General features: G+C 36.2%; 1 protein-coding gene across 8 annotated transcripts in view; it reads right to left on the reverse strand.

Annotated features, from left to right (window-relative positions):
* The window catches only part of LOC133652104 (fas-binding factor 1 homolog), a 64,417-nt gene that overhangs the window by 25,237 nt on the left and 23,445 nt on the right, over positions 1 to 15,735 (reverse strand). For 7 of the 8 annotated variants that reach the window (XM_062050493.1, XM_062050488.1, XM_062050487.1 and 4 more), the window contains 9 exons: positions 12,147 to 12,308; positions 11,915 to 12,047; positions 7,034 to 7,167; positions 4,330 to 4,423; positions 3,784 to 4,236; positions 3,667 to 3,714; positions 1,000 to 1,067; positions 490 to 542; positions 23 to 73 (listed from right to left, as the gene is read on the reverse strand). In XM_062050493.1, the coding sequence (XP_061906477.1) occupies positions 23 to 73; positions 490 to 542; positions 1,000 to 1,067; positions 3,667 to 3,714; positions 3,784 to 4,236; positions 4,330 to 4,423; positions 7,034 to 7,167; positions 11,915 to 12,047; positions 12,147 to 12,308 (1,196 nt within the window). Of the gene's footprint in view, positions 1 to 22; positions 74 to 489; positions 543 to 999; positions 1,068 to 3,666; positions 3,715 to 3,783; positions 4,237 to 4,329; positions 4,424 to 7,033; positions 7,168 to 11,914; positions 12,048 to 12,146; positions 12,309 to 14,165; positions 14,382 to 15,735 lie in introns of those variants that run through there. The other variant, XM_062050494.1, reaches the window with a different exon arrangement.

Here is a 15,735-nt window from a genome sequence, read left to right on the forward strand (position 1 = left end):
GCTACGCAGGGACTCTTTTTACCTGCTGCTGTAGTAACAATTGTTGCTGCAGGCTGTCCGCTGAAAAAGGCATCTGCTCAAAAGACATGCAGAGAAATTAGATACTGTCATCGTCTTATACCATTTCTGGGGCTGTCAAAGTTAATGCGATAATAACAATAATTTCTATTTATTTTGACGCGCTATTCACGTGCGGCACAACCACAAGCCGGAAGAAGCACACGGCAGAGTCAGCTACTTAGGTGGCAGCTGACCTTCTTCTCATTGATTGTAGTAGCATCACAGTGCATTGAACAACTTTTATTCCATTGTTCTGAGTTGAATTTTACAATCCTGTAAGTGATGATTTCTTTTTCAAATCTAGCATCTTTTATCTGTTACTGGAGACAGCACTCGTGTGTGGAGAGTATCTGAAAAGGAGCTCCCACTACTTGAAAGACCAGCAGCCGCCACTGTTTGACAGCCCTCATAATTTCCACTTGGCAGTACCTGTTGCTGGACCGCAGCTGATGAGTTCGGTAACTGGTTTGGCTGTGAGAGTGCTGGGAAACAAAGCAGATATGTAAGCACACCTTTGATTGCACACCATGTCTTAAAGCACATCTGAAATTAATAAACCGTAGGTTGGGTTAGTATCTCACGTCTTTATCTTATCAAGACATATTGGACAATTTTAAGCTTCCAACTTTGGGGAAACAGTTCGGGGAAGACCATGTTATGTTCCTGCATGACTGCACAACAGTGTATAAAGTAAGTTGGATGAATCTGGTGTGAAAAGAAAAAGCCCCGACCTAAACCACATCACACAAGTTTAGGATGAACTGGAACCCAAAATTGTGAGCCAGGCCTTCTTTTACGATATCGGTGATCTTTGACTTTTGGATCAATGGATACCATGTCCAGACTAACAAAATATACTGTAAAGGGGGTCTTCCATATTCTCTTTTTGTAAATGTAATATCTATCTGTCCAATGTTTTCGTCAAAGGGAGGTAAATACCTTCTTTGGTTCTCTCATCTCTGTCGGGAGCAGATTGTGAAGCAGGGCGAGGTTGTCCGAGGGAGGAGCTGCGACATGACAAAAAATGGAAGATGGAAATGTCAGGTCAGCATAAATCCAATACAGTTGAACCTCAATTTACGAACCCCTCTATTTGCGAACTCTTCAAATGACACCTTTTTGGATCGCGCCAAATATGCCTCTGTGTGTGAACCATGTCTCTCTGTACTGACACTTCTTTCATTCATTCGTATTGAAGAGACTGAGGAAGCCGGCTTCGTATTTTTAATTGTGATAAGAACAAACTTTTCTGGAAAAAGATGCCAAAATGGACTTCTTTCACGGACGAGGAGAAAACTACCTCTTGTTCAGTGGCGCTTATTCAAAGAGCACGCGTACACACCCACTGCTCCTTTTTCTCCTTCCGTGAGCTGCTCCTTTGACCATTTTAAAAGTGGATGTTAAATTATTGTATCAATATGGTTTTTAAAATGAAAGATTTTTGTGATTTCCGATTGTTTGTGGGGGCACCAAAGGGAGTTATGTGTATGTGCGTGTTGGCAAAGCAGCGCATACAGGACAGTTGGACTTGTCGTTGTTGTTTTGGGTTGTTAATAAAGAGACAGTTGATTCATTACCTACTTGTTATGTTTGTTTGAAGCAATTTATATTTTGTTCAAAATGTACAAACCTTCACTAAAATATGGACACCTGTTGAGGATGGGAACCATTATTCATATTTGCATTGTTTCTTATGGAGAAATTTGCTTCACCATACAAACTTTTCTATATACAAACCCTGTTCTAGAACCAATTAAGTTCGTAAATCAAGGTTCCACTATACATACTCCAGGAGATTTTTGTATTTGATTTATTTGAATAAAACGGATCCCGATTAGTTACTACACAGTAGCCTCTAGTCTTCCTGGGGCCCATCACACAAGACAATAACAACATCAAAACAAAAATTCAACAATACATAGAAATTACACTTAAGAACACAGGATATACATATATACAGGTATTGTTATAAAAAACAAAACAAAAACAAAAACAAAAACAGTACTATAATAAAATCATTAATAAAAAAATCATATATAAAATAAGGAATAAGAGGAAAATAATTTTGCTGGGGTTTGTCTGTTTGTTAGTTAGCAACTTAACTCAAAAAGTTATTGGCGGATTTTGATGAAACCTTGAGAAAATGTACGAAACGGGATAGTCATCCGGGTTATTTCTAGTACGTTACCTTATGTTTATATTATTAGGCTGAACTTCTCTGGATGTGTATGCTAGCGGCCTCGCCTCCACCCACAGAGACAAAGAGAGCAGATGACTGACAAGAGCATTCAGTTTGTGAGTGAACCCTTTTGCAGCTTGTTTAAAAACGAAAGACAAACAAAACAAACATGCGCAAACATGGAAATTGCATTTATTTTTCGATTCATTACCTCTACCAGGAGGTAATGAATCTGCTGGGGTCTTTCTGTCTGTTCGTTAGTTAGCAACATGGCTTAGAGAGTTATAGGCGGATTTTGATTTAACTTTCAATTAAATGTTAGAAATGGGATAAGAAACAAGTGTAAGGAGGTTAATTTTTGTTATTGACACTGTATTCATGTAACTGAATTGTTTGCGTTTGAATTTTGTGAACTAACTCTCAAATTATGACAATCTTATTTAATAAAAATTTGGAAACAAAATTTGTGTGTTCAAAAATTCAGTCTGTTAAAATACAGTGTTCCAAAATTCAGTAGAAAAAAATCAGTGTGTAAACATTTAGTGCAAAATATCAGTATGCAATTTTTTATTTTTTTTTCGTATGAAAAATTCAGTGTGTAAAAATGTTTATAAAAAAATCCGTTTAGAAAAATTTTGGAGAAAAAATTTCAGTGTAAAAAAAAAAATCAGTGTGAAAAAAAACAACTGTATGAAAAATCTGTTTTTAAAATTCAGTGTAAAAGAAATTCAAACTCAAGACCAATTTTAGGTAAATTAAGACGCAAGCACCTCATTGGCTGGTTCTGAGACAGAATCGATTGCTTCAGTCTTAATTTACGGCAAGTAGTTCTAAAGTTTTGGAGCAACAAATATCTTTGCACTGAATTTTTATGCGCTGAATTTTTTTACAATGATTTTTTTTTTTACACTGCATTTTTACACACTCAAATTTAAATAGAATAGAATAGAATAGAATAAAAAGTACTTTATTGATCCCTGGGAGAAATTCAGCACCACAGTTCGCTCACAATAGACAATAAACACTTAGGTATTTTTACATGTGAATAATATAAATACAGTCTATTATACAGCATTATTCACATGTGAATAATATAAATACAGTCTATCATACAAAACAGTGTATTTTAACAAACTGAACTTTTAAACACATATTCTGGGCTCAAATTTGTATTTAATGAAATTCTCAGCATAATTTGATGTAAAAAAAAAATGTAGTTGACAAAATTCAAATGCAGAAAATTCAGTTACATAAATTCAGCGAAAAAAAAGGTTTTGCAATAAAAACACAAATGAACCTCCGTACAAGAGGTTACATTTTATAGGGTGATCCGGATCATCGTCTTAGTTCTGGATTGTTTTAAAGGATTCTTTAGCCTGGCGCAGGACTGCGCTCTCTGATTGCTTTTCTAATTATTTACAACTTACCCAACAATGTTGTCTCTGCCCCTGCTAGTGTGTGAAGTGGCTTCCTTACTGGAATGACAGAATATTTTGGTGAAGACACACAAATCCATGGATGAACATTTAGCATGCTCATAATACCTCACGAGCAACTCCAGATCCACTTCTTCTCCCAGACCTAAAGACTGCTCCTGCTTGGAGACTTTGGCGTCAGAGTTGGATCCGGTGAGAGACCTCCTCCTGCTAAGAGCGCCCACTAACCAGTCGTCAACATCATCCTTTATCTTCAGGCTTCTGGTGGCATCTGGCTTTGCTGCTTTGGGGGAGGCCGACAGGGGGGCATCTCCTTCTATTTTAGAAGCAGGTGTTTTTGGGCCGCCCGTCAGAGCGGGCTTTCTCTCCAACAAAGGCGAGGAGGGAGATTTGGGAGACTCTGATGAGGTCTTCCTCTCTTTGACGTCTTCTTCCAGGTCGCCGGGCTCATCGCTTGCTTTGAGACACAGCCAGTCGGCTGGGTTGCGGGGTCGAGTGGATGTCGGGGAGATGGGCGGCTTCTTTTCGAGGCTGGAAGGACGGACATTCTCTGTCGAGAATCTTTAAAAACATTTTTTAAAGGCAAAAATAAAACCGGGTGAACGCCCGTTTTGGTGAAGCTCAAACATGCACTGGAGTCACACACAAACACACCTGATGGACTGCTTGCGCAACTGGGGACCTGCAGGGGGGGCTCCCACAGTGGGCTGATAGGATCCAAATATTCGATCGTCTTCTGAAAAGGCGTCTAAGAGGACGACAGGGGAAAAAAAGTATTTAAATTCCAGAATAAAAAGCTTAAAACTCTAAGGATGCTACACAAAGTTAAGTAATTGAGCAGTGTAAAAACATACTGTATATATATATATATATATAATAGGTAGGGATAGGCCGATTATCTGGGCCAATATTTGGCATTTTGACGTATGTCTTCATCGGCCTTTAATTTTTTTTACAACTACAACAGTAGTTGTAATCAGCAGATAAAATATACACACATACAATACCAGTACTAAAAACAAGTGTGAAGGAGATAGTAATAACCACTGCTCATTCACCAGCCTTTTTGCTGAAGCCCATTTTTTTCGTATTCATTGAAGACTAAAACTGACTTTTATTGTCAAAAATTTTTTTTGTGTTAATAATTTTCCCTTTTTTATTCACATTTATTTTAGTTCTTCTGATAATTCTTCCTCCCTTCCTCTTCTGATCGTCTACGGTACGTCTCCCCAGCTTGCCCGTCAATACTTTACATTTTTGCAGGGAAATCCGTTTTTGTCCTTCTTTTCCTTTCTTCTCTGTACCGTTTTGTTTGTTTTCACTACTGCAGCGACCGAGTCGCTCGACACGCCTCCGCCCACAACACTCAGAGCGTGGGCTCATTAAAGGAGCGCGTGGAGTTTCATGTTCCGTGATTCAATCAAACAATCAACGTGACACATATGGATGGACATGAAGACGACAGAAAATATATCTCTGCCAAAAAAACTATCTTTGTGTAAATTGACAAATAGGAGATTATTGAGTAAAGAAGAGAAGGCAGCAGCTCACACATTCTCATACTTTCTGTAACATCCAGGAAGAAACAATGTCAGCCATCTTGAAAAATGTCTCAACTATAATCTACGTGAAGGAGCTCAGAATTGTTTTTGTCTAAATGTTCACAATATTTCAGGGTTTCTCCCAAGGAAACCTTACAATGTATTAAATCCATAAACTGCTATAAATGTGTAAAATTTAGTAAATGGTGAGTTATTGTGATGTAGAGAAATGCCATATTTTTAAAATAATTTTCCCAGATTTGCCATATTTTGAAATGCAGATGTTGATTCTCCTATTCAACACATGGTGTTTGGAAAATCCCATGTTTTTTTATGTCCCTACTAGTCCGACGTTTCCTCAAAAATAAAATAAAAAACATAAAATAAAATTAAAGCCTCGTCCAGATGTTTACTGACGTACACTATTCATGTTTAGATAACTTTTACTGCAAATTAATATTGTCTCCAAATATCAGTTATAGGCTTTCTTGACTACTAATAATCGGTATTGGCCCTGAAAAAACCACAGCGGTCGATCTCCCATACCTAATAGTGTTATGACAACTTGAGTTCAATCATCAGTGCAAAGTGCAAGTTGCTCAAAATAAAGCTGATTGGTTAGTCTTAAAATTCCCGATTAGGACAGGTTTAATTAGGAAAAAATAATTCCCAGTTGGCTTGCTTGACTGTAAAAAGTAAGACATATTGTTTTGTCATTATTTTTATTATTAAAAAAAAAACTATTTTAACAAAGAGCCCGAAAATACTTTACAGCAAAGTGTAATTTTTCAGTAGTATACGTCAACATTTCACATGTCAGTCAACAGAAAGTCACTTTCTGATACCTCCCAACTAATTTGATGCAGAATACGTTGCAGTTTAGAGCTTGGAATTCACTTTCTGATTTTTTGTTTAAGGAAATGAATTCAGTCACTTTTTGTAAAAGATTAAGACTTTATGTGTTTATACAAGAATAATTATTTTCTATTTGGTCTATTTTTGGTTTCTGACTAGATTGCGTGCAAATGGTTTTATTAGATTTTTTTGTCAACAGTTGTATTTTGTTGTACTGTAATGGCCTTCTCACTTGTCTCTCTAAACAAGCTGTAAAGCAGCTGAAGTACATCCAGAATGCTGCTGCTCGAGTCCTGACTAGAACCAGAAAATACGACCACCTTAGTTAGTCCAGTGCTTAGGTCACTGCACTGGTATCCTGTTGCTCAGACAATAGACTTTAAAACGGCTCTCCTTGTGTACAAGTCTGTTCATGGTCTTGTGCCAAAGTACATCTCTGACATGTTAGAGTCATATGAACATCTCGAGCTATGAGAACCTCAGGGAGTGGTCTCCTGCTGGTGCCCAGATTCAGGACCAATTATGTTTTGTGCTCATAAAATCTGTAATAGTCTTCCTGAAGATGTGAGACGGGCCTTAACGTTGGCAATGTTCAAATCCAGCCTGAAAACACTTTTATTTAATTGTGCATTTGGCAACTAAAAGTAATTTCTCTACACTCGTTGATTGATTTTAATGAATTATGATGATTGTATTTTCGGATTTTAATTTGAATTATTTGTCCTTCTTTTAATTTGCTGTAAAGTACTTTGAATTGCCTTGTGTATGAATTGTGTTCTATAACTAAAATTGCCTTACCTTGCCTATTTTGTTTGGCTATTGTGTTACTTATTGTATGTACGGTATGTTATTTGTCATGTATGAATAGGTGTGTATTTCCTTTTGCCTTAATGTTGCATGTATTAAACGTTTTGAAACAATATACCCCAGCATCTAATGGGGATGTTAATAAACAAACGTACCTTTCAAATTGTAGTTCTTCTCCCTGGACGGAGGCGGGTCCTTCTTGGCACCTGTGGGTGACCACTCCACACTGGGAGAATGATTCTCCAGAATCTCATCGAGCCTTGTGCGAACTCTCTGGGGATGCTCGCCACTGAGATAACGCCGAAAAAAATAATAAAAAAGATATGGCAGGAAAATAAGGAGGGGGAGTGAAGTTTTTAGACTCATATTGTTCATTAACGTGTTTTTCGGTTTTGTTTGAACACTTATGAGAAAATATGTGACAAATAGTGGTTGAACACGGGGGTCTTCAGTGTTTTACAGGCCAAGGACCCCAAACTGATAGAGCAGTGGAGCAGGCACCCCCTACTTATAGGTCTTGCATGTATTGAAATAATTTGTGAGAACATTGCAGAAGGACTATAAAATATATAATTTTTAATAGTATAATCAACAAAACATTTCACGAGCCCTTAGAGCACAGGTGTCAAACTCAAAATCTGCCCCAATACATAATTTAATATGGCCTACCAAAGCCTGGAAATAACATGCGTCAATAAAGTACTTTATCTTTTGTTACTAAATGTATTCATTCTGTTGGTTTTGACAACAAAAACATACGTTTACCGCATGCAATGGCATATATTAGTATTCAATATTATCTAATAATGTAACACACGTTATTATACATTACATTTATTTTTTGGAAATACAAATAAATACGCAAATATCTGCTTTACTTATGTATGAGTCTGTAATAATAATGTTGTTCCTGTTAATAATGTAATGTTAGTTGCTAGTGGTGTGAATCTTTGGGCGATTTGATCCGATTCTGATTTTTGGGGTGACAATTTGATTCGGAATCGATTTTCAATTTAAAACGATTCAAACCGATACTCACAATGTATTATTTGGTATAATAATTAGAATGAAACTTTTTCAAAACAGGTAACAGGTTAGAAAAGCTCCTTTAGGTTGCATAGAGATGGCCTAAAAAAGTTATTTTTAATTATTATTATTCTTGTAAAAAAATAAAATAAAATAACATTTTGTATCGATTTATTAAAATTATGAAACAATGTAGAATAGGGATAAATAATAATCGCGATTCGGATGTTAATCGATTTTTTGTGCACCCTAATAGTTACATTTGTATGAATCCATCCATCCATCCATTTTCTACCGCTTATTCCCTTCGGGGTCGCGGGGGGTGCTGGAGCCTATCTCAGCTACAATCGGGCGGAAGGCGGGGTACACCCCGGACAAGTCGCCACCTCATCGCAGGGCCAACACAGATAGACAGACAACATTCACACTCACATTCACACACTAGGGCCAATTTAGTGTTGCCAATCAACCTATCCTCAGGTGCATGTCTTTGGAGGTGGGAGGAAGCCGGAGTACCCGGAGGGAACCCACGCAGTCACGGGGAGAACATGCAAACTCCACACAGAAAGATCCCGAGGCCGGTATTGAACTCACGACTACTCAGGACCTTCGTATTGTGAGGCAGACGCACTAACCCCTCTTCCGCCGTGATTTGTATGAATTTAAGTTAGAAAATAGTTCCAATTGTGTTGTATTTTTTAAGTGCAATTACAATTAATTTCTATTGTAGTCTATAATCTGTAATAATAATAGAATATAATATATCTTTATTGTCATTGTACATTGTACAACAAAATTGCAAGCAAACTTATTTAGTGCAAATTCATAATCACACTTTAAAAAAAAACATAAGAACATGGTACTAAGATAAATAGATACAAATAATACATTTTAAAAAAACATAAAATACCAAGCACACAGCTCACATGCACAGTCATTCTTTTTTATGCCTTAATTGTGTTCAGCGACACTATTGCTCTCGGGTAAAAAGTGTTCTTGAACCTGTTTGTCCGGCATTTTATTGTCCTGTATCTCCTGCCCTAGGACAGCAGTTCAAAAAGTTTATGTCCTGGGTGAGATGGGTCCCTTATGATGTTTTGGGCCTTTTTAAGGCACCTGGCACTGTGTAGCAAAAACAATAACCAAAGATTTTACGATTAAAAAAAAAAACTGGCCTCTCCATCACAAGTATTTTATTGTAAAAAAAAAAAGCGGTACTATTTTTCCATTTTCAGTAATATGCTGTTGAAAAAACACATCTACAATAACATTTTGGCGACTGAGGTGCCAGTCTACAGATGTTTTTAACTATGCAGTATGTAAAAAAATATATACGGTAATGATCAAATGCATAGGCAATTGTGTAATAATATCATGGGTCAATTCTTATACATTTATAATAATTTACTACTCACTGTTCCAAGCAGCCATAACGGCAATGTGGCCCTCAGTAAAAAACAGTTGGATAGCCCTGCCTTAGTGTTTGCGGACCCCGTTGAAGACCTCTGGTTCACAAATAAATGTCTAATTTTGTCCAAATGATAAACTTTGTGAAAATCGCTGTTGGGCCCGAATGGAATGATTTGCATTCCAGGCCGTAACACACTTTCTGTATGTGCAGGCCCATCGCGTGTGATCATTCACAGGAGGAATCTTCGTGACTGAAACAATTTCAAAACATATGTCATGGTTGCTGTCTTGCTTTTAAACCGGCGAGTACGCTTTTCTAAACGCTGCTTTTGTAACGCAGCGTTGTGTGCGCGTGGAGTATCTTGCATGGTCGAACCAGCAGGAGAGCATGTTATAATTAGAGCTCGACCCGTATGTGTTTTTCAAGGCCAATACCGATATCAAGTAGTAGTAGTTAATGAGGCCGATAACCAATATTTGTAGCCCATAATTATTTAAACATGAATAGAAAATGGATGGATGGATGGAATAGTAGTAAACATCTGGGCAAGGATTTAAGTTGTTTTTTAACTTTGTTGTTTAAGAAACGTGGGACCAGTAGCGACATAATGTGGTTAATTTAGCAACAAAAAACATCAGGGGATTTCACAAAAACCGTTATTACGTGTATCCAAGAAAATTGGTCAAAATATGGGATTTTTCTACATCACAATGACTCGCCATCAACTCAATTTTATAGCAGTTTATGGATTTTGTAAGGTTTCCTTGTAAGGAACCCTGAAATATTGTGAACATTTAAATAAAAACAATTCTGGGGTCCTACACGTAGATTCTAGTTGAGACATTTTTCAAGCTGGCTGACATAATTTCTTCCTGGATGTTACAGAAAGTATGAGAATGTGTGAGCTGCTGCCTGCTCGTCTGTACTTATAAACGTATCCCCTATTTGTCAAGATATTTTGGGAATTTTTGGCAGAGATATCTCATGATACTCTGCATGCTCCTTTAATGAGAGTCGGAGGGTTGTCAAACGACTCGATTGCTGAAGTTTTGAAAACAAACAAAATGGGACCGGGAAGACGCCAGGCAAGAAGGACAAAAAACGGATTCGGCAAATATTGAAAGTTTTGACAGGTAAGCAGACAAGATGTATTGTAAGCGACCAGCACTGCGGGAGGGAGAGAAATGGGGGAAATGGCCGTGTGAGCGCAGTTGAGCTGAAGGGGGTAGATTCTCACAAGAACTCAAATAAATGCCATGTCAGATATCAAAACATATTTGGGGAAAATTATTGACAATGACAGTCATTCTTATATATGCTTGAGCAGTAATTATTACTATTTACTTCACTATTATCATAATTATTTTAATACAAAATATCGGTATCGTAAGTGCATATTTAGTATCTGATGAGGTAGTTCTGTTGTTTAATTATAAAAAAATTTAAAGGGCAGATACCGATTAAAATAGACCAATACCGATATAAGTCGAAATGCCAAATATCGGCGTAGATTATCGGTCATAACTTTAGTTATAATGACTTGTTTGGACGCAAACGGCCTGAAGGGGGAATTTTGCCTATCGTTCACAATCATTACAAAAGACATGACGAGGGAGGTATTTTTTTAAGGCATTCTAATTTGTAAATAAACGTAAATAAAAGTCTGCTTACAGCGGAGCCAATGGGAGGTCCTTTATTCCGCCCATAAAACCCAATAAATAACCATTCAAAAAGCACCAACAACACTCCATTTACATTTCGTGTCTTGAATATTAACCAAGTATTAGTGATATTGTTATTATAAACGCTAACGCAGACAAACTATTTATAGCGGCGCCGTGATCACGAGTTTGCGTGTAATGTTTACATGATCGACTAGTGAGGTGTTTCCTCGATTCCCAGCTCGCTGAAAGTTTATTCTCGATCAGAAATCATGCTTCTCACCTACAAGGATGAGGACGTATTCTGACAAGTTTGTACACTTTGACAGCCAATTTAGACTGTGAATCGGCAATAACGACAAGGAAAGAGGATTGGGTCCACCCCCCTCTATTTTATATTATTTTATTATGAGTCATTCTTCATCTAAACGGGAATATATTAACATCCGAGCAGTCGGCATCCTAATGACAGCAGACCGTATACAGTAAGTGAGGTTTTATGTTTGTTGGCTCTCATGAAGTCTGCAGTGAGTAATAATCAGTGATGCATTTATGAAATGAATGCTCCGCGTATGCGTAAAATGATTAAAATATGTTATTATAAATGTCCTTGTTACTACTTTACATATATAATTACAGTGTGTATATAAAACCTTTACCTGTGTTTTAAGGGCTTTATAGGCAGAATAGAGCGACTCTGATAGGCTCCATTGTAAGCTGACTTTTGATTACATTTATTTAATATTTACAATGCATTAAAACAAAAAACGTCTGTCGTCCTGTCTTTCATAATGATTGTGAATGAAAGGCGAAATTCCCAAAAAAGTGCAGTTCCCCTTTATCGGCTGCTCACGACCACTTTAAGCACTAACGCAGTAATTTATTGATCACTTGAGAACTAAAACGACATACATTATTACAGAAGAAAAAGCTGTCACCTTTCCAAGTTGGACCACAGCACACTTCCTTGTTTCTTAGGATTCTTGTTATCACTGTCCAAGCCAAGGTCGTCAATTAAATCATCTTTCTCGTCATCAAATGTGAGGTCACTCTGTTTCTTTGCAGCATTTGCTGGTTTTAAAAAAACACAAACAGAAAGAGAGTACTTCAGGGTGCGGCATTTACAGGAGAAGCTATAGAATCATCTGGAAAAGTAGAAATAAGGCGTACTTGTTTCCTTCTTTTGGGCTTGAGATGTTGCATGTGAAGGTAGGGGTTTTTCATGCTTGGTCGCCTGTGAGCTGGGTTTGGATTGCGTCTTGCTTTTATTTGAAGGCAAGCCATCGAGAAGGTCAACTAAGTTATCACACTCGTCCAGGTCATCGTCCAGGTCTGCAGAAGAAAATAGAAATCTGTTTAGTTCATGCACCAAATCTGATGAAAAGTCTCCTATTGTTTACATTTCCCAGACAAAGCACCAACCAAACAAGCAGAAGTGTAAATATGACTCAGAATATTATGGACCTTGTTGCTGCACACATAAGAACACTTCATTAGAGTTAGGGCTGCAACTATCCATTATTTTAGTAATCGAGTAAATGTATCAATTTGTTTGATTAATCGAGTATTTGGTTAAAACATACTTAATAGCCTCAATGCGTCTTTTAGGGAAAATAGTTCAAAGATTGTTGTACTTGTCCTAACTTATTACCTTCTATGTACCTTCTTCCACATTTTATATTCTTTTCTTCCACCTTTTATTTACCTTATGTCACCCTCTATTTAATTTATTTCACCATTTACTTACCTTCTATTTAACCTATTTTGCCATTTACTTACCTTCTTTTACATTGTATTTAACGTATTTTACATTTACTTACCTTATGTTACCTTGTATTTAACTTAATTTGCCATTTACTTACTTTCTTTTACATTGTATTTAACTTATTTTACCATTCTATTTAACTTAATTTGCCATTTACTTACCTTCTTTTACCTTATATTTAACTTTTTTTTACTATTTACTTACCTTATTTTTCCCAATATTTAACCATTTACTTACCTTCTTTTACTTTATATTTATTCTACCTTCTATATTCCTTATTTTTACCTTTTATTGACTTTTCTTTTACCTTCTATATTCCTTTTTTATCTTTCATTAATTGACCTTTTATTTACCTTGTTTTGTATTCTATATTCCTTTTCTTTACCTTCTATTTTGCTTCTTTGACCGTCTTTAACCTTGTTTTATCTTCTATATTCCTTCCTTTACCTTGTATTTATCTCTTATTTACCTTATTTTACCTTCCATTCAACTTTTTACCTTTTATTTACCTTCTATTCAACTTATTTGACCTTTTATTTACTACTTTAACTTTCTATTTACCTTATCTTACTTTTTATTTATCTTATCTTACTTTTTATTTACTTATTCCTTCTTTTACCTTTTTTAACCTTCTATTTAACGTATGTTACCTTCTAGTGACTATTTTCACCTTTTATTTACCTTACTTTACCCTTTATTTATCTTATTGTATCTTTTATTTACTTCTATATGCTTTCATTTGACCTTTTTTCACCTTCTTTTATATATTTTTGTTCATTTTCTTTTACCTTTAGTTAATTTCTATTACCTTCTATTTACCAACTCTTTTCTTCTATTCAACTTATTTTACCTTCTTTTAGTGGTCCGGATTTTATAAATTTGTATTAGTTACAATCATTCAACAATTAATCGAAGCAACAGAATATTAACCAAAGCTTTTTTCTAATCGAATTAATGGATTTAATCGATTAATTGTTGCAGCCCTAATTAGAGTACATCAATGTCTCATTCACCATGGTGGGTGTTAAAACTTACTTGGCCGATAAAGCTGACTCTGATGTTTTTAAGGGTGTCAATACACTATATTTATACAATATCTTTCTACTTGTGGCTTTTCTCTGTCAGGGGTCGCCAAGTGAGTCAATCGCATGAAAATTTTTTTGTCACATCAGATGCTCTTCCTGATGGGAATCTAAGCCATGCCCTCTGCCATGGGAGGCAGACGTGTCCACCATAACAAAACCAGGAATGATTAAAGCACATCTATGCAAATTCCTGCAAAATAAAATACCTACAGTACTGTATATTATTACATATATTTAATTAATACTGATGTATCCTCAGCTCTAGTGTGAATGACACGTCTCGATTAGTCAGAATAGGTCAGAGAAAAAAAGCTACTTCCAAGAATGAGATGATTGTACCTGAGAATGAAACCAACTTCCCACGCATCAGTGAGATCTGGGTTTGACTTATCGAGTCTTTCCCTCTTGCGTTGTATTTTTGCTTCAGGGGAAAAAAACACAAAATGTGCTTGTTTTATGTATTTTACCAAGTTGGGCAGATTAAATGAGCACAGTTGCCGTCATTTAGATTCATAGTCACGTCACTCATTAAAGCGATGACTTTTTACCGACCGTGACGCAACCCGGAAGTGGTATTAAACTACTTCGCTGCGGTGTTTACGCTGCGACAAGCTCATTAAAGCAATTCTTTAAGGAATTAAAATATAGTGTATTCACAGTGAAACAAAAAGTGAATACGTTTTGAAGTGGTGAGTTGTTTCATTTATAACACATACGCCAAGTACAGTTGTACCTCAACTTACGAGCTCAACAAAACAAGTTAGACCAGGGGTCACCAACCTTTTTGAAACCAAGGGCTACTTCTTGGGTACTGATTAATGCGAAGGGCTACCAGTTAGATACACACTTAAATAAATTGCCAGAAGTAGCCAATTTGCTCAATTTACCTTTAACTCTGTTATTATTAATAATTAATGATATTTATCTTTGTGGAAACACTGATCATCTTAATGATTTCTCACAATAAATATATATAGAAACAGATAAATATCAACATGCAACACTTTATTTTTTATATTTTCTCTAAGTGCACATTTTTCAAATTGAACATTTTCAAATGATCACTTCTAAGACAGTCTTGTGAAATCACAATATCCCATTTTAACTAGCTAGCCACTAACATTTTTTTAACAAATCATGAATTACTTTGCACCATGTTTGTACAAATAATAACTCATGTAAAATACAAAAGTAAACTCTCAAATTTTTAAATCATGTCACACTTTGAACTGGACACCAAATCTGTTATCTGTTTCTTTATCAGTTAGTGGGAAGCCTGGCATTGCATGCTGTTAACTAGTGTGTTGTACTCTGGTGTGTAACTTGACACTGCAACTCTGAGTGAGTCTTGCAGATGTGCATCAGTGAGGCGTGTTCTGTGTTTGTTCTTGATGAAGTTCATGTCAGAAAAGGCTGATTCACAAAGATAAGATTTTTCCTAATTGTTTGTGGAACCTTCTTAATCTTTTGGACATATTTTCACAGCAATCTGGCCTTAAGCTTAATTATGATAAATGTAAAATGTTAAGGATCGGAAATCTAAAGGGAACGTCCTTTCGAATGGAATGCAAAATGCCTGTTTTGTGGACAGATGGACCAGTTAACATACTTGGTGTTGTTGTCCCAGAAAATCGGGAAGATCTAGGCTCAGTAAATTATGATAATCGACTAAGAAAGCTGGACAAAATTATGCAATTATGGAAAGGGAAATCCCTAACCTTGTATGGTAAAATGTCTATTGCCAACTCGTTAATTATTCCTCAATTTATTTATTTGTTTTAGTCATTACCAGCTCCATCACAAAACTTTTTTAAGATTTATGAGCGGAGGGTCTTCGATTTTGTCTGGAACGGCAAACCAGAAAACATTAAAAGAAAGGTTTTGTACAAAGAGTATGAATATGGGGGCC

This window comes from Entelurus aequoreus, linkage group LG06 (genome assembly GCF_033978785.1).
Source record: "Entelurus aequoreus isolate RoL-2023_Sb linkage group LG06, RoL_Eaeq_v1.1, whole genome shotgun sequence".
In the NCBI taxonomy this organism is placed as follows: Eukaryota; Metazoa; Chordata; class Actinopteri; order Syngnathiformes; family Syngnathidae; genus Entelurus; species Entelurus aequoreus.